Source organism: Bos mutus, chromosome 27 (genome assembly GCF_027580195.1).
Source record: "Bos mutus isolate GX-2022 chromosome 27, NWIPB_WYAK_1.1, whole genome shotgun sequence".
NCBI classification, from domain to species: domain Eukaryota; kingdom Metazoa; phylum Chordata; class Mammalia; order Artiodactyla; family Bovidae; genus Bos; species Bos mutus.
The window spans coordinates 31115263-31134158 of record NC_091643.1 but is presented as its reverse complement, the minus strand read 5'-3'; the positions used below and the strand labels follow the sequence as shown (position 1 = coordinate 31134158).

The 18896-nt window shown below is 38.6% G+C and overlaps 1 protein-coding gene across 3 annotated transcripts in view; it reads left to right on the top strand.

Annotated features, from left to right (window-relative positions):
* Window positions 1-132: 132 nt before the first annotated feature.
* The window catches only part of TRAPPC11 (trafficking protein particle complex subunit 11), a 39043-nt gene continuing 20279 nt past the window's right edge, over window positions 133-18896 (top strand). Inside the window, exons 1-14 of one of the 3 annotated variants that reach the window (XM_070364337.1) lie at window positions 133-341; window positions 5393-5617; window positions 6463-6632; window positions 7881-7951; window positions 8757-8871; window positions 9626-9725; window positions 10086-10159; window positions 11724-11820; window positions 13838-13971; window positions 14624-14771; window positions 17145-17238; window positions 18180-18259; window positions 18367-18445; window positions 18553-18607. In XM_070364337.1, coding sequence (XP_070220438.1) covers window positions 5414-5617; window positions 6463-6632; window positions 7881-7951; window positions 8757-8871; window positions 9626-9725; window positions 10086-10159; window positions 11724-11820; window positions 13838-13971; window positions 14624-14771; window positions 17145-17238; window positions 18180-18259; window positions 18367-18445; window positions 18553-18607 — 1421 coding nt within the window. In that variant the 5' untranslated portion in view covers window positions 133-341; window positions 5393-5413. Of the gene's footprint in view, window positions 342-428; window positions 556-5392; window positions 5618-6462; window positions 6633-7880; window positions 7952-8756; window positions 8872-9625; window positions 9726-10085; window positions 10160-11723; window positions 11821-13837; window positions 13972-14623; window positions 14772-17144; window positions 17239-18179; window positions 18260-18366; window positions 18446-18552; window positions 18608-18896 lie in introns of those variants that run through there. The other 2 variants (XM_070364335.1, XM_070364336.1) reach the window with 2 other exon arrangements.

Here is an 18896-nt window from a genome sequence, read left to right as displayed (position 1 = left end):
TTCTCGCTGCTCCTATTGGCTACTCCTTTCCCCGCCCCCCCAGCTCCTTCTCCTCTAGGACTCGGAGCCCCTTCCTTACGTTTCCGGGAGCGGCGTCCAGTTCCGGTGCTGCGATTGGTGCAGAGCGCTGTCAGGCAGGTCCGGAAAGTGCTTCCTGTGCCTGCGCAGGTGGGCCCTGGGAAGTTTCACTTGCTGGCCCCGGCGCAGGGGCGGCGGCTGAAGGGACGACGGACCCAGCCTCCCCGGCGGCGTTCTGTGACATCTCTGCCTGCTTACTCTCGTCCTCCGCCGGCTAGCGGTGAGCGGCCACAGCCGCAGCTGGCCTGGGACTTGCGACCTGAGTGAGTCCGAGTCGGAAGACCTCCGGGGCCGAGAGAAACCGCCGAGGAAGACTGCTAGCGCCTAAAGATGCTGTTTTTTTTGGGGGGCGGGGGGTGGGTAAGGGGGGGGGAGCCTGTGATATCCTACGGCATCAGCGAGTGCGTTCCTGTTTTAGCTGCTAAAGAAAAGACGCCCCAGCTTTAAAGGGGGTGGGTCGGGGAGGAGAGGAGGAAGGTAAGCGTCTGCCTTTAGGGCTGCAGCGTTTCTTCACTTGAGCTCCGGGGAGCAAGATTCTGGACCCGGGGGGTGGGGGGGGGCATGTCTTTCCTAAGTCGGGCTTTTTGCTTCACACCCTCAACATCAGCTTTTGTTTCACCGTCCCGGCCTCAAGCTGTCCTTCCTCTTTTGATCGTTTTTGTAGTTGGACATCGTTGAGTCCCATCCTTACCGGCCTTGTGTCCTGCGCATCCTGAACCTCCGTTAACTAAAAAATAGGGACTGCATTATTATTGTTATTACCTGCCACTTTTTTGCAGTCTGTCATTCTTTCTAAGGGAGCTCCCCTGGTGGCGCTACTGGTAAAGAACCCATCCGTCAGTGCAGAAGACATAAGGGTGGTGGGTTCGGTCTCTGAGTTGGGAAGATCCCCTCGAGGAGGAAATGGCAACCCACTCCAGTATTCTTGTCTGGAGAATCCCATAGACAGAGGAACCTAGTGGGCTACAGTCCATGGGGTCGCAAAGAGTCTGACACGACTGAAGAGATTTAGTACTCACGCATTCTTTCTGTGGAGAAGGAAATGGCAACCCACTCCAGTGTTCTTGCCTGGAGAATCCCAGGGACAGCGGAGCCTGGTGGGCTGCAGTCTATGGGGTCGCACAGAGTCCGACACGACTGAAGCGACTTAGCAGCAGCAGCAGCATTCTTTCTGAGAGTCTTCCTTATAATTATATGATCACGCCAGCTTCCAGACTACTTCCCTTGCACAACTTGCTCTCCCATCCAGAGTGTGTACTTCCTACTTCTACATCTCCTTTCAGGTCATAGTTTGGTTAGTTGCCTCATTGGTTTCTTCCAGGAGATCTGGGAATTTCTCCTATAGGCTGTCATCGAGATCCATAGAACCTTTGCAGTTGGCCTTTGCTGATATTCTTCCCATTTTTTTTGGCCACTGATTAGGCATAGCCATTTCAAATGCAAAAACTTCCTAAGGTAGTATGTGGCAAGACTTTCTGATATATTTTCATACGGTAATTTTTGGTACACAGTTACCATCATTTAGAGCTGCATAGTTTAGTATAATAGCCAGTCACCATAAATGGCATTTGAAATAGACTAGCCTGATTGAGATGTGCTCTGAGTGTACAATACACACCAGACTTTGAAAGACTTAGTATTAAAAAAGGTAAAAGGTTTCACTAGTAACTTTATAGTTATGTTGAATTGATAATATTTTGGACATTGGTTAAACAGCATATTAATAAAATTAATTTCATCCTTTTTTAATGTGACTACTACAAAATTTGAAATGATTATATATTAGTTTATGTTTATATTATATATTAGTTTATATGTTTATGGACATAACATAAACTCTTGGACAGGATTTTGATTTTAAGTGATTAATAGTCATTTCTGTTTCTCCTTATTTCCACCTTATTTCTCCTTATTCAAGGACCACAGCTAATTCTTTTGAGTCTTTGGGGTTACTAAAGGAAGTGGGCATTTAGGGCTCTAATCTAGATTCTTTGGGATCAAGCAGTGGCACTCAGATTGTGCTTTGACCATCTCTTTTTTATTTTCACCCCAAATTCACTGAAACTAGAATGGCTATTTTTCTGAACATGCAGCCCTTTGCCCTCATAGCTTACTCCTGTCCTCAGAATATCTGTTGAAGCAGTTCTGAAACGTCTGTCTATTGTACACATCTGTTGTTTCTGGTAGGCTTTCCAAACCATTTATCTGGTACCCAGTGTTCCTTTAGTACCTAAGGTGAGAAGCCTAATAGCCTTTCCTAAATCAGTTTTTCAGGTAAAAATACTGTTTCAGTGGCCTACGTGCTTCTCACAGAAATTGTGTGTGAGTCCTGTATGACATGCTGGTGAAGATAACCTCTGAAACCAGTCTTATGGTACATGTGTATGGAATCAAGAAATTATTCTTATAATACAGTGATAATTTTGATTGCAATAAACACATCTTTATATGATTGCTTTTGTAAACTTAGTGCATCTTGGATTGATACAGACCGCTTCTCAGCTAAAGGACACAATAGAAATATGTTCTCCTGGAGGGTTCCATTCATTATTAATTTTTCCCTTGTAGATTTTCCTTTAAGTGATGTATTTGCACTAATTGTGGAGAAATGAGAAAACATAGCTACTTAGATAATTAGCATACAATTTTAATGATAGCTTAGGAAATCAGAAATTAGACGTTAGCAGTTACAAAGAAATTAGAGATAATTGTACTTTATTGTATAAGTCAGTCAGTCATTACTATTATTATTTAATAACTGAAGTAGGTAGTTTGATCACCCTCCTGCGATTTTGGTCTGTTCATCCTGAAGTTCTGTGTGGTTTTGAGATGTTACAAGAAATAGTGATTTGCTTAAAGTTGACTACAATCGTTGTACATGTTGTTGTTCAGTCGCTCAGTAGTTTCCCACTCTTTGCAGCCCCATGGACTGCAGAACACCAGAATTCCCTGTCCTTCACCATCTCTCGGAGTGTGCTCAAACTCATGTCCATCCATTCGGTGATGCCATCCAATCTCATCCTCTGTCATCCCCTTCTCCTCCCGCCTTTAATCTTTCCCAGCATCAGGGTCTTTTCCAGTGAGTCAGTTCTTTGCATCAGGTGGCCAGAGTATTGGAGTTTCAGCTTCAGCATCAATCCTTCCAATGAGTATTCAGGACTGATTTCCTTTAGGATGGATTGGTTGGATCTCCTTGCAGTCCAAGGGACTCTCAAGAGTCTTCTCCAACACCACAGTTCAAAAGCATCAATTCTTGGGCACTCAGCTTTCTTTATAGTCCAGCTCTCACATCCATACATGACTACTGGAAAAATCATAGCTCTGACTAGACGGACCTTTGTTGGCAAAGTAATGTCTGCATTTAATATGCTGTCTAGGTTGGTCATAACTTTTCTTTCAAGGAGCAAGCGTCTTTTAATTTCATGGCTGCAGTCACCATCTTCAGTGATTTTGGAGCCCAAGAAAATAGAGTGTCATTGTTTCCCCATCTGTTTGCCTTGAAGTGATGGGACCGGATGCCATGATCTTCATTTTCTGAATGTTGAGTTTTAAGCCAACATTTTCCACTCTCCTCTTTCACTTTCATCAGGAGGCTCTTCAGTTCCTCTTCACTTTCTGCCATAAAGGTCGTATCATTTGCATATCTGAGGTTATTTACATTTCTCCCGGCAATATTGATTCCAGTTTGTGCTTCATCCAGCCCAGAGTTTCTCATGATGTACTCTGCATAGAAGTTAAATAAGCAGGGTGACAATATACAGTCTTGACATACTCCTTTTCCTATTTGGAACCAGTCTGTTGTTCCATATGCGGTTCTAACTGTTGCTTCTTGACATGCATACAGATTTCTCAAGAGGCAGGTCAGGTGGTCTGGTATTCCCATCTCTTGAAGAATTTTGCATAGTTTGTTGTGATCTACACAGTCAAGGCTTTGGCGTAATCAGTAAAGCAGAAGTAGATGTTTTTCTGGAACTCTATCTTTTTCCATGATCCAACGGATGTTGGCAATTTGATCTCTGGTTCCTCTGCCTTTTCTAAATCCAGCTTGAACATCTGGAAGTTCACAGTTCACATGCTGTTGAATCCTGGCTTGGAGAATTTTGAGCATTACTTTGCTAGCGTGTGAGATGAGTGCAATTGTGCGGTAGTTTGATTATTCTTTGGCATTGCCTTTCTTTGGGATTGGAATGAAAACTGACCTTTATAGTCCTGTGGTCACTGCTGAGTTTCCCAGATTTGCTGGTATATTGAGTGCAGCACTTTCACAGCATCATCTTTTAGGATTTGAAATACCTCAACCTAAATTTGGAATTCCATCACCTTTACTAGCTTTGTCTGTAGTGATGCTTTCTAAGGCCCACTTGGCTTTACATTCCAGGATGTCTGGTTCTAGGTGAGTGATCACACTGTGATTATCTGGGTCATGAAGATCTTTTGTACAGTTCTGTGTATTCTTGCCACCTCTTCTTAATATCTTCTGCTTCTGTTAGGTCCATACCATTCCTGTCCTTTATTGTGCCCATCTTTGCTTGAAATGTTCCCTTAGTATCTCTTAATTTTCTTGGAGTCTCTAGTCTCCCATTCTATTGTTTTCCTTTGTTTCTTTGCATTGATCACTGAGGAAGGCTTTCTTATCTCTCCTTGCTGTTCTTTGGAACTCTGCATTCAGATGGGTTTATCTTTCCTTTTCTCCTTTGCCTCTAGCTTCTCTTGTTTTCTCAGCTATTTGTAAGGCCTCTTCAGACAACTATTCATTTTTAGATTTCTTTTTCTGGGGGATGGTCTTGATCCCTGCCTCCTGTACAGTGTCCGTACATACCTCTGTCCATAGTTCATCAGGCACTCTGTCTATCAGATCTAATCCCTTGAATCTGTTTCTCACTTCCACTATATAATTGTAAGGGATTTGATTTAGGTCATACCTGAATGGTCTAGTGGTTTTCCCTACTTTCATCGATTTAAGTCTGAATTTGGCAATAAGGATTTCATGATCTGAGTCACAGTCAGCTCCCGGTCTTGTTTTTGCTGACTGTATTGAGCTTCTCCATCTTCGGCGGCAAAGAATATAGTCAGTCTGATTTTGGTATTGACCATCTGGTGATGTCCATGTGTAGTTATTAAATTGTAATAGGCCCAATTCAAGAATTAAAGTTTTCCCATTTGCTCTCTTCTTTCGGATTTGCTCGACAGTTTGTAAACACTCAAAGTCTTTTGCCTTTTTGTAATATTTCCTGAATGGTAGAGGTTCATATGTTAGATGAGGATGTGGGCTTTTACTAAGTTGATTATTGATGTATTAATGTTTGCATTTCAGAGTTTTCGTGACGTCTTAAACATGAGCCCCACCCAGTGGGACTTCCCTGTGGAATTATGCTGTCGGCCTATGGCTTTCGTCACTCTCACAGGCCTGGATGTGGTCTATAATGCTGTCCATCGCGCTGTCTGGGATGCCTTCTGTGCCAACCGGAGGGCTGACCGGGTACCGATTTCTTTCAAGGTGCTCCCAGGTGACCACGAGTATCCTAAATGTAGACCCAAGGTAATGACGTTACTTGCAAGGGGACCCTCCTTCTCCCTCTGTCTCCCCTTCTTTGAGTGTGTATATCTTTTTTGTTCCTGTATCTGTGCAGGGAACCCCCTGAGTGTATCAAGGGCATGGTTACAGAGGTGCATGAAGAAAACTCTAGATGTTTTCATGTGTGTAATACGCTGCAAGTTCCCAAGTTGTTTTGTATCCTGTCCTCTCTTTCCTCATGTGGAGTAAAGGTTGGACCAGCATGAGCTGGAGTAGTCTGGGTTGGTGCAGGTGCTCTGGGGGTGATTCGAGAGTTTCTGGGTGGTTTGGGCCATCCCCTCCCACGACATGGCACTCCTGCTGACCCGCAGTGACTGCCCTTCTGCCCCTGTACTTAGGAATTATCCTTCCTTTTTTTCTTTGACCCACAAGGAGGAATAATGCCATCCTGGCCACATGACTTAGAAACAAATGAAGCCATTTTGGGGTTTAGAGAACACCTGAGCAGCTTTTATAAGAGCAGAATCTGGGATAGTGAGGAATATAAGTAGAATTTTTGGGGGAAAGGGCTGTTTAATTCAGCCTCTTGAATTTGAAAGCTTGACATAGTTATTTAAAAGACTTGAAGTCATTAGAAATGCTTTGGCTTTGGTCCTTCTTTAAATGGTTACGGTACTGGCTCTAGGGTTGAGTGTCTACCTCCAAAAATTGCTCTTATTTGGTCTCTGTAAAAAGTGTTACCTTTAAAAAGTGTGGCATGTGTGTATGGAATGAGAGAAATACACAGAAAGTGCCTGCACTCCATAACAAGTGGTCTCTGCTGTTCTCGTTGTCAAGTACCTCTTTTCAACTTTGGCCAATGTTTGCAGAGAACTTCGTATGAATGGTACATCCCCAAAGGGATCTTAAAGACGGGCTGGATGAACAAACATCTGAATCTGGTGCCAGCCCTGGTGGTCGTGTTTTATGAACTGGACTGGGATGAGCCCCAGTGGAAGGAGAAGCAGTCCGAATGTGCCACCAGAGTGGAAATAGTCAGGTATGGTCCCCTTTGTCAGGCTGACTGTGTGAGGTCAGACCTACCTCTGGAGCTTACCGACACTTACTGAAGGCAGCTGAGTGCTGTTAAGACTGCAGTGGTCGTTCTGGTATCACTGGCCTCTGAGGAAACCTGTTGATTGGCTAACAGGTAGCATTGCTGCTGCTGCTGCTGCTGCTGCTAAGTTGCTTCAGTCGTGTCCGACTCTGTGCGACCCCATAGACGGCAGCCCACCAGGCTCCCCCGTCCCTGGGATTCTCCAGGCAAGAACACTGGAGTGGGTTGCCATTTCCTTCTCCAGTGCATGAAAGTGAAAAGTGAAAGTAAAGTTGCTCAGTTGTGTCTGACCCTCAGCGACCCCATGGACTGCAGTCTTCCAGGCTCCTCCTTCCATGAGATTTTCCAGGCAAGAGTACTGGAGTGGGGTGCCATTGCCTTCTCCAACAGGTAGCATTAACTGACCTTAACTTACAGTATGCTAAGCAATGGGAAGAAATTTCAAAGACAAATTGGCCTGAATATCCAAATGTTTTTCTTGCATTTATATATTTTTTTGAACTGTAGTGGTTTATTATTTAGCCTCATAAAGCACTTTTTGCTTTATCACTGTTTGTTTCTAAATAATTCTTTTGGATGACTTCTCTAACATATCACTATAAAGAAATAAGTTGTTGTGTAACTTTTATATTAAAGTATATGTTAAACTTTTGCCTTCTAAGAAGATTTTTTTTGTAAGAAATAGGAGCTCAATATGGGAGAAGGCAATGGCAACCCACTCCAGTACTCTTGCCTGGAAAATCCCATGGACGGAGGAGTCTGGTGGGCTGCAGTCCATGAGGTCACTAAGAGTCAGACACGACTGAACAACTTCACTTTCACTTTTCACTTTCATGCCTTAGAGAAGGAAATGGCAACCCACTCCAGTGTTCTTGCCTGGAGAATCCCAGGGACGGGGAAGCCCGGTGGGCTGCCGTCTGTGGGGTCACACAGAGTCGGACACTACTGAAGCGACTTAGCGGTAGGAGCTCAATGTGAGATTATACTTTTAAGATTTAAATCATTGTGGCATGTATGTTTCATTATATGTGGGGGAAAAAATTCCCCTAATCTTGATTTTTTTTTTTAGTGTAAATTTGTCTTTCTTGGACTAAATTGTCAATCTTGTATCTTACGTAAAATCTTGAATACACTTTTTAAGTAAAAACAGTTTAATTATTAATTCCTCTTATTGCTCTTTTTCCGCTGCAGGCAGAGTTTACAAGGGAGAAACACCAAAGTTGCAGTGGTTCTGATTCAGAAGAAAACCCCCTTACCCCCAGGTAGCAGAAGGTTGCTTAACAACTAATTGATTGGTTTATCCTTCCAGTTATTACCAGAAGGCATCATCTTTAATATTAAAATCTTTTGCATTCAGTTATGTGAAAGATGGTGTGTTAACCTTAAAAAAGTGCCAATAACACAGGAGTAAATGCTTATTATAAAAAAATTAGAAACATTAAAAAGTGCCGATCTTCTCAAGTCCTGCTCCCTAGTTCCATTCACCTTACCTAGGGAGGCACACATTAATTGACCCTATAGTGAACAACTATAGGTTGTTTTCGCTTTTGAGATCTCGTTGAAATTATATTCCTTACATAATTTTTTTTTTTTTTTTCCAGTAGGGCAAAGAAAAGTGCTGGGGGGGGTGGGTGGTTCTAATTTTCTATAAGAAAATGTCTTATTTCAAGTGCTTATTTCTTCTACCATCTCAAACTTTAGAAGCCAAAATGTATTTTTGTTTCTGTGTTGAAACTTGAAGCGTCTTAAATAGTTTTCCAAACCATTTTCATGAATGGTTTTATTGCTTTTATTTTTAGTTACGGTTTTTGAAACTGTTATGTGGTATATCTGTTGTTATTCCTTGGCCTGTCTTGGCTCTGTAGAAAATTCCACAGTGTTTTTCTATGACAGAGATGTATGGTACAGCTTCTAAGCACCCCACAGAGCTCTCAAGGCCCCTGGGGTCCTACAGATGTGGTGAAAAGTGGCTTGAGTTTTTTTTTAATTACATTGTACCAATTTGGGGAAGTGTTCATTAGGAAAAATATACTGATTATCTCTCTTTATGGAACTTGTTGTCAACAGGAGAAGATGTCATTGCTTCAGAAAGGGCTGCAGCCTTATGCAACGCGTGTGAGCTGTCAGGAAAGTCTTTGTTCGTACTGCCCCATACAGACCACCTTGTGGGTTATATTATAAGGTGAATAACCGAGACAATATATTGAATTATTTAAGTTTTGACTAATCCATTTTATTTTACTTTTTTGCACATTTTGCTTAGATGTATTGAAACCCTTTTATAACTTCAGAACTCTTCCAAGGAGGAAGAGCCTTGAAGATCAATCTTTGTCTGACTTTGAAGTCAGCTTTCTTTCATCCCTGGGAAGATACTGCTGATACATACTTATTTTCATAAGCAGAACTTTGAGTTGTTTACCCATCTTCAGGCAATTTGGTTCCTCTGTAATCTCATAATTATAGAATGAAGCCGGATTTAACTTACACAAATGTTACTTTCACCTCATTTGCTAGTTCTCACTTCCGGTCCCTTTCCTGTTAGTTTTCTTTATCTTTAAACCCTAAATGTTACAGTCGCAAAAACAGTCAAATCTAATTGAGTATTAGATATCTTATTTCTTTCATACTTATAAAATAATAAAATAATTGGAATGGGAGTAATATTAGAGCTTACCTAATTTTTACAAATTGTAAGAGTTATTTTTATTGATTATTTCTTAGACAGTAAATAATTTTAAATGGCTTTTGGTGGGTCTTATTTGTAGATTTTTTTTTCCCTAAAAATTTAGTTTATAGTTTGTTTTACTTTTTATCTTAAGAAGTAAATCAGGCATTATTTCTGTCAGGATTTACTTTCAGGTCTTAGAAATGTGAATCTTGAAAACACTTTGGTTTAAAGTAACTTTAGTGTTTGAATGTTTGTTTTTTTTTAACAGATTAGAAAATGCCTTTTATGAACATGCACAGACTTATTACTACACTGAGATTAGAAGAGTGAAATCTCATAAAGAATTTTTGAATAAAACAACACACCAGGTACATGTCTTTTCCTAGAGAAGGAAATAGTAGCAGCATTCTAGAGCAGATTATTCATCATCAGTTATTTTTGAGGAGATTAAAGTTCTTAAATACTTTGATGTTTTTAAATGGCTTCTGTACTTTTGAAGTTTTTTTTAAAGCTTTTAAAAATTAATTTACCTTTTGTCCTCTTTGCCCTTAAAGCTCATGAAGATGTACTTTTATAGCCTTCTTAACTACATTTGTTTACTGGAATAATCCTTGAACCTTACTTTCGAATATTTTCCTTTATACTTTTAGATTTCCTCTTAACAAGCATTGTTATTTTTATATTTTTAAGAGAAGATGTGTAATGTATTTTTTTTCCTATTTTTTCAGCTTTTATTTGTTAGACATCAGTTCAAAATAGCTTTCTTCAGTGAGTTGAAACAAGATACACAAAATGCTCTGAAGTAAGTTTCTAACAGTTGTCAAACTAGATTTTTCTTTATGTTAACAATAACATATTAAGAGCAATTTCTGAATCACAACCAAACTTTAATTTTTAAAATGTTTATCTTGGTTAGATTCAGGTTCGTAATATTCACTTTAATTTTTCTAGAGATAAATGGAATATAATGTTTGAATTTTTGGGAAAAATATCCATTTTATTATCAGAAGTAAATTTTATAGTATTAGAAAGCTTTCTGTTCTAATTTAATTAATTTCATGATCTAAAGAAATAGAGTACTAAAATTTTTCCCATCCTGTTGCCTGCTTCTCATTTGTATACTCAGTAAAACCCTTGTGTGAAGACTGATTTTCAAAGTTTAATATGTACTGAACATTATCTGAATCAGACTGAATTTTTTAAGGTGTGTAGTACATTTATTCAATTCAACTGTGATTTTAATTAATTTGTTTTCAGTTTATAATACCTGCCAGTAGCATCATCTGTTATTCAAAGGCTCTGTTTAGCACTTTGAAGAATAGTTGCAGAGGCGTTGGCAGTGGTTAGATGTTTTATCCCTTTGCTTTTATTTTGCTACACAGAATATAGTAAAACATCTCTTTCTAGCTTAACTGAATTTTTTAAGATTGACAGTGCCAGTGTAGCAAAAGGATAAAAACCAGCTTTCTATCCTAAAATTGAGGAAGGACTAAGTATACTTGGGAGTGGAATAGAGAAAAACTATAAGTAAGTCTGTCATTCAGAAGAATATTGCAGGAACCTCTTCTTTTTTGTTTCTGATGAGGTGCTAAACACCAAATCGTGTTTTATAAATCTCAGCAACTTCATATATAGTTTTACCTGGTTTTAAAAGGTAGTGTATTTATTGTCCATGGTATTAGTGAAACACCTTCAATTCTAATTCTGTTCAAAAACAGTGCTGGAAAGAAAGCTGTTACCTGGAGAAGTTAGGCGCGGTTTTCTTTGGAGAAGACTGCGATTTTTCTCATTACCTTCTGTCTTCTGTCAGACTTTGCTTTCTCACCCTGTTCTCTCCGTAAGCACTAGCTGCCCTGACGGTGTCTCCACTGAGCCCGTGCTCTAGACCAGTGGTTCCCACGTCACGTGGAGAGAAACCTGGCTTTAAAGCTGCTGACCCATCTCTGTCTTGATGGCTCCTTCTTTGCTCGTACAATGTCTGTTTGAGGAGCTCAACAATGATGCTTTTAAAAATTACTTGTTTTTTAACAGAATGTTAATTTTGCCATGTAACTCTTGGTCAATTTTCAACTTTACTTTTGTTTTTTCAACTTATTTCTTGTCAGCTGTAGACAGATGTTAGTGACCGAACAACGTGCTGTGGGTTCTGTTCTTAGTGAAAAGACATTGACTCATCCCACATATATCAGTGTGTCATTTTCCAGGACATCAGAGACTGATCTGTGTATGTTGTTGCTGAAGCTATTGAGTGTTAAGACATGTTGAGTAAATATCGACTCTGTTATTTCTGGCAATTTTGCTGATAGGAATCTTTCCTTAAAATCAACCGGCATCATGATTAACTGCCTTCCCCGTGTTTATATTAGGAATTACAGGACTGCCTATAACCTTGTACATGAATTGAGAGCCCATGAAACTAACATTCTGGAAATTAAGACCATGGCAGGATTTATAAACTACAAGGTAATATTTCTACTTCCAAGAATAAGGAATATTTGGCTTTAAATATGGGATTGTCCACTTAAGGTTTGAAAATCCTGACTAGTCACTTGCTCTGAAAAGTGATCACTTGATAAATTGTGTTAGGCACTCAGTTGTGTCCGACTCTTTGTGACCCCCCTGGACTGTAGTCCGTCAGGCTCCTCTTTCTGTGGACTTCTCCAGGCAAGCATACTGGAGCGGGTTGCCATTCCCTTCTCCAGGTGGTTAATTGTGTTGTGCTCCTTTATGTCCCTTATCTCAAGGGCTGCCCTGGTTCTTAGCAGCCTAATTGTAGTGCTTGGTTATGAGCTATGGGTCCCAGAGTTCTCATTTAGAGCGGTTTTATCTTTGTAAAACTCCTCCAGGAGGGTCTTTTGTATTTAAGTGGGCGCAGGAGACAGTGAGAAGAAAGCTGCCTCTAGTACTGAACTGTAAAAGATGCGATCTATTAGAACTGGGTACGCTTCCTTGGTGTAATGGCATAGGTCCAGAAAGAGTGTACTTATTCCCCGTAGAGAAAAGTTTGATACCTGTTACGTGAGCACTTTAAGATCGTATATGGCAGAAGTAGACACCTCCGGAAGATGAGAGAGGCTGTGTGTTGTGCTTTTCATCTTTCTGCACCCATCTTTTAAAGAGGCTGTCTCCGGGTTAGTGATGTGAGGGCAGACAGACACTTGATTCATTACTCGTGTAAGTGTAGCTTGGTACACCTTCTGCAGAAACTATTTTTTATAATGACTGTGAAGATTTAAATTTGCACATTCCTTTTGACCTAGCAATTCCATTTCTGGAAATTTATCCCACGTCTGTGCTAAGACTTACAAATCACGTGTATGAGGATATTTATTGCATCTTGTAATAAGAAAAGATTGGAAACCCAGCAGTAAGTGATTGGTCAACATAAATAACTCCAAACAATGAAATACACAACTGTTAAGAATGAGGCAGCTCCGCATATTGAAATGGAATATCGAAAATATATTGGTAGGTGAAAAAAGTGAGGCACAGAACAGTATATTTAGTGAAATGCTATTTGTATGAAAATAATATTAATAGTTCACATGTAAATGCATGCACATACTTGTCTGAGCAGAGACTATACCACGAATGCCAGGAGCTGGTTGCCTTTAGAGGGGGAAATTGGACCCCCAAGGGACAGGGATGGATGAGAGAACAACTTTTCATTTATTCCTTTTTACCTAAAAAATAAAATCAAAACTGCTAATAAGTATGTGAGCTTCCCAGGTGGCTCAGTGGTAAAGAATCTACCTGCCAAGCAGGAGACATGGGTTCGATCCCTGAAGCTTCCCTGGAGGAGGGCATGGCAACCCACTCCAGTATTCTTGTCTGGAGAATGCCATGGTCAGAGGAGCCTGGTGGGCTACAGTCCATGGGGTTGCAAAAGAGTCGGACATGACTGAGTGACCAAGCCACAACAGTAAGCATGTAGAAATAAATTTAGGCTTTGTTTCTTCTTTTTTTTTTTCATTTACCCTACATACGTATAGATTATTACTTTGAAATAGTATCCCAGAGAAAAATTTTTCAAGAATTTCTGTGATCCTTCTTTGATACAGAGGCTACTGTGCTTTTATTGTGCTGCAGAATATCTTTAGCTTTCTGACAATTCTACAACTGAAAGTTCGTCTGTCCTTTCTCAGTTACCTGTGGGAAATATTTTATTTTTGCCCATCTTTAGGCTCTTCACTGGGTTTAATATTTCCTTATGCTATACTTTAACGAAACTTTCTAAGGTATAGAATAGATTGACTACAAATAGTGAATAATTTTATTTCATTAATTGATGGGACATAACCTTTTTAGATAACTTTTCTAACAGAAAATCAGTTTTGTTGTACTTCAATTCTATTGAACTTCAGAGATGGACATTTCGTAGTTTTTTTAAAGTTAGTCTCAAATTTTATATACTTTTAAATAAACACACCTTTGAGTTTCGTTTTCTTCTTAACTTTGGCGTTGGTTTTACATCTTGCAGATCTGTAGGTTGTGTTTTCAACACAACACCCCGCTGGATGCAATCGCTCAGTTCCGAAAGCATATTGACTTGTGTAAGAAAAAAATTGGAAGTGCGGAGTTGGCTTTTGAGCATGCAGCATGGATGTCTAAACAGTATGTTTTAAATTTATTTTCAGAATTTTTTTTAATCAAATTCTTGGAATTTGGAGGAATGGAGTTAGCATGGACTTTGGTTATAAATTACACTAAGATTTTTGTCAGTAAGTAGGTTTTTAATGATCCAGCATGTTTGGTGTAATGGCAGATATTGATTCATACAGTTCCTTAATGGGAATCAGCTGTTTACTGGTCCCATCTCTTTCATTCAACACACACACACACACATATATATATCAAGTTTCTGCCATGTGTCCAGACACTGAGAATATAGCAGTGAATAGACAATATCCCTACTGATATGGAATTTGCTCTTTGAGACTGATGACAAAAAATTGCTAAAATGAAAAGTTTCCCAGACACGTGAATGTATTTGAGTGGTTGGAACAGTGTTGACATCTGGTTTGAGGATACATTTATAAAGACTCGCTAGCATGGGAGAGTTGACTTAGAGAATTTTTCTGTAACCTACAATTAGTGTGTATTAGTATTTACAAAGCAATCCCCACAGTTTACAGCTCACCAGTGGCATTTTCTGGATACAGTCTTCTGAGGTTATGGTTTCCGGGTGAAAGACTAGTATTAATAGAAGTAAGCTTCTTTTTCTTTTCTCTCTTAAAATTTCTTGATTTTTTTTTTCCCCTTGAAGATTCCAGGCCTTCGGAGATTTATTTGATGAAGCTATTAAGTTGGGGTTGACAGCTATTCAAACTCAGAATCCTGGTTTCTATTATCAGCAGGCAGCGTACTATGCCCAGGAACGGAAACAGCTTGCCAAAGCCCTCTGTAACCATGAAGTAAGTCACTGACTCCTGTATTACCTGGCAATTAGGAAGTTTATTAACCTTCTCTTGAAAGAGGATAAAGCTGGTTGGCATTGATAATTTTTTTCCAAGCCTTTGCCTATAACGAGTTTTTATCGTAGATATTTTCAGGAATTAGGATTATTTTCAGTTTTAGCCTGAGTACTCTCTTTTCACCTATGAACTAAGCAGACATTTTTCTTTGAAGAACTGATTTTTGATTAGCCATAAGTTAGTGATTTTGACCAGGAAAAGTTGCTTTAAAATAAAAGCCACAGTTTAGCCTTTGCCACACTGTAAATTCATTGTTTTGCAGTGCAAAGGACACTGAGCAACGTGCTTTATTTTGACCCAGTGGAGAGGACGTCATTGGACTTCTTTCTCTTCCTGGGGTTCTCCTCCATGGAAAACTCTAAAGAATCTATTTAAGAGTACTAATTGCATAGTTTTTTAAACTTGACACTTTATATTGCCTTTCTCTTGCATGTTTGTATCTAAATACCAATTACTCCATAAGCACCTTTTAAAGTAGAATCATGGTATGTGTATGTTTATGTACATAGATAGAGACACTTGCATTCATATAGTTATATCAGTTTATTTTCACTTAAGATCTCAAAATTCTTCTCTGAAATTAGGGGAATTTAAACAACAGTGCTACTTAAAAAACTGTTTAGAAAAAAAAAAGCAATTTGCATTTTAGTACTTTAAATATTTGAATTTTTCCCCCTTAAATCATAATATACCGAGACTATTTTCTACCATGTTATTTGGATATGGTGTATAATTTCATTGTATATTTTATATTTTTAAAGTTTGTCATATTATCATTTGAGCACAGTTTTTAAAAGGCGATTAAAACTAGGTCTTGTCAGGATATGTATAAACAGGCATTTGCAAATCCTGGCTGGAGTGTAAAATGATATTTCTGTCAACTAATTATATTTCTGTCAAGTAATTACTTCTGTCAAGTAATTATATAATCATGCCTACCTTTTGACCTAGAATTTCATATTCAGGAAGCCTAAGGCAGATAAGGGATCCTAAGAGATAAGTTTTAAGAGTTATTTATAAAACTATTAATTGTAGTGCAAAATAATAATAATGTAAACAACTGTAGGAAGTCTGTTAAAATGTGGAATAGAAGATGCTGTTATAAAAAATAGCATGGCTATTTTTCATAGCCATGAAAAATAATGTTTTGGAAGAATATTCAGTGATATGGTGAGATATAGGGAATGTATTTAAATGAAAAAAGTAGGTTGAAAAATTATTTTAGCTGATGACAGGTAAACATTCACATATAAAATCTGGAAGAATAATGTACACACTGTTAATAGTGGTGGTAGGTCTACAGGTAATTAAATTTTTATCCTTTTCCTTTTGGAAGTTTTCTTTATTTTTCAACAAAAACTCTTTTTACGTTTTGGTTTCAGAGGGGAGAAGGTTATTTTAAAAAAAAAGAAAAGGAAAGCAGCATAAATTTGTGAATCCTGGTGCCAAAAATATCCTTCCTCCACCAATACCAGGACTTAATACACTTACAATAAAAGAAAATCATCTTTTTTTAAAAAACTTCTGATAACATTTTTATTTACACAAAAATATATATGGTTTAACTATCAAGTTTAATTTGTAATATATTTTTATTGGTTTATAAATAAAAAGAAAATGTAGAGAAGTTATTATTAAATCATTTGTTAGAATCAGGTTGGTTTATTCAGTTTTATTTTTATGATACTACCTGATCCAACCAGTCATTCTAAAGGAGATCAGCCCTGGGTGTTCTTTGGAAGGAATGATGCCGAAGCTGAAACTCTAGTATTTTGGTCACCTCATGTGAAGAGTTGACTCACTGGAAAAGACTCTGATGCTGGGAGGGATTGGGGGCAGGAGGAAAAGGGGGCAACAGAGGATGAGATGGCTGGATGGCATCACCAACTCGATGGACATGAGTTTGAGTGAACTCCGGGAGTTGGTGATGGACAGGGAGGCCTGGTGTGCTGCGATTCATGGGGTCGCAAAGAGTCAGACACGACTGAGCGACTGAACTGAACTGAACTGAACTGACCCCTCTCAGTATTCTTGCCTGGGAAATCCCATGGACAAAGGAGCCTGGCAGGCTACAGTCCATGAAGTCGCAAGGAGTTGGACATGAGTTAGCAACTGAGAACGCCCACATGGAATATTAAACAGTTTTTGTTTAATTTTGTGAAAAAGTTCAATTTGTGTTAAAATAGTCACAACTTTGATATTTAATTGTGTGGTTTGTATTTATGAAAGCTTTTTTATTCTGACAATGATTAGGGAAGAGTTGGTTAGTGATGGGTTGTATAAACTTATTCAGGGTTGTGTTTTAACTTACAGGCTTCTGTAACGTATCCCAACCCTGATCCCTTAGAAACACAAGCAGGCGTTCTTGACTTCTATGGACAACGATCATGGCGACAAGGAGTACTCAGTAAATGATTTTTCCTTTTTCCTTTTCTGTCAGTCTCCAAAGGCAAGAGATTGCTATCTTAATTTTTCCTTTGGCTGCATTAATATAACAAATTATGTTGAGGTAGCAATATTTGCTTTTTAAGCATTCTTTAAAATTGAAGTACAGTTAATTTACAATATTGTGTTTCTGCTGTCCAGTAAAGTGAATCAGTTATACATATACATATATTCAGTCTTTTTTAGATTCTAAACATTTTTTTAAGATTTACTTTTTAGAATGTGTTGTTTCTATCACTGCATCTTAGAATAACATAGCTAATGATGTGATCAACACATGTGGACATCTGTTGTCTTAAAGAATTTAGTAAGCCACTGTGGCCAATTTTTATATTTGACACTTTAAAACATTACTTGTACTACCTTAAAAATAATTTCTCTGCATCTTTCTTGTTTTATACACACTTATTTGGAGCAATTTCTGTGGCCATTAAACCTTAAGTGTTAAGAAATCATTTACTTTGGGGGAGAATGGATACATATATATGTACAGCTGAGTCCCTTCCCTGTTCACCCGAAACTATCACAGTATTGTTAACTGGCTATACCCCAATGCAAAATAAAAAGTTAAAAAGAGAGAAATTATTTACTTTGGTGTCTAGGAAATATATTCTATCTAGAGAATGATATTGATACCACTTTTTTTTTTAATATCACTTTTGAGGTGGTCGTTTCCACTGAGCAAAAGAGTACTGAGCTCAGTATCGCACCGTTCAGAACAGAGGCCACCCCGAAGATTCCATGCTGATAGAGCCGCCTCTTAGACTCTTCAGAGTTCTAGAATGTTGAAGAGTCTGAAGTACATTGTAGTAAAGGCCTCAAGGAGTGCACACATCCAATGTCCGTGTGGAGGATCTGTGTTCAATGAGCTATCTGAAATGGGCTGTGTCCTCTCTTACACAGGCTTTGATCTTTCGGATCCCGAAAAAGAGAAGGTGGGGATTCTTGCCATTCAGCTAAAGGAGAGAAGTGTTGTTCACTCTGTGAGTTTTTGTGTTTTTTTTTTTTCCCTCAACACAAACTGTATTTTCAAGGAAAACATGAGATTATTTTTATTGGAATGTTTAACACTTTTTATCTTTCCCAACAGGAAGTAATAATAACTCTTCTAAGCAATGCTGTTGCGCAGTTTAAGAAATATAAGTGTCCAAGAATGAAGAGTCACCTGAGTATGTATCCCTGACATGCCATGACTTCATGCAACTTTTGAGGGATTTCAGATTATACTCATACAAGATTTCAGATTACATTCATACAATCTTTGTTTCCTTTATAGTGGTTCAAATGGGAGAGGAGTATTACTATGCAAAGGATTATACCAAAGCTTTGAAGTGAGTCCTGTTCACTATTTATTTTTGTAAGCATTCTGATTCCCTTGCAGCTAAATGAGAACGGAAATTTGTAGTGGAGGATTTATTACTTCCATGTTTATTCCCACTTCTGTTAAATACCGTTTCTGTGATTTTTTTTTTTTTTCCAAGTAATGTTTATTGGTACAGTCCTTTTCAGACTCCTAGCAAACCTCACATTTATTTAATGTGAAAATACCTGTTGAACTATTTCAGGGAGATTTTTCTGAAGTTTATATAAAACGAGTAAAGCACTTGCTTTTCGTTTCTC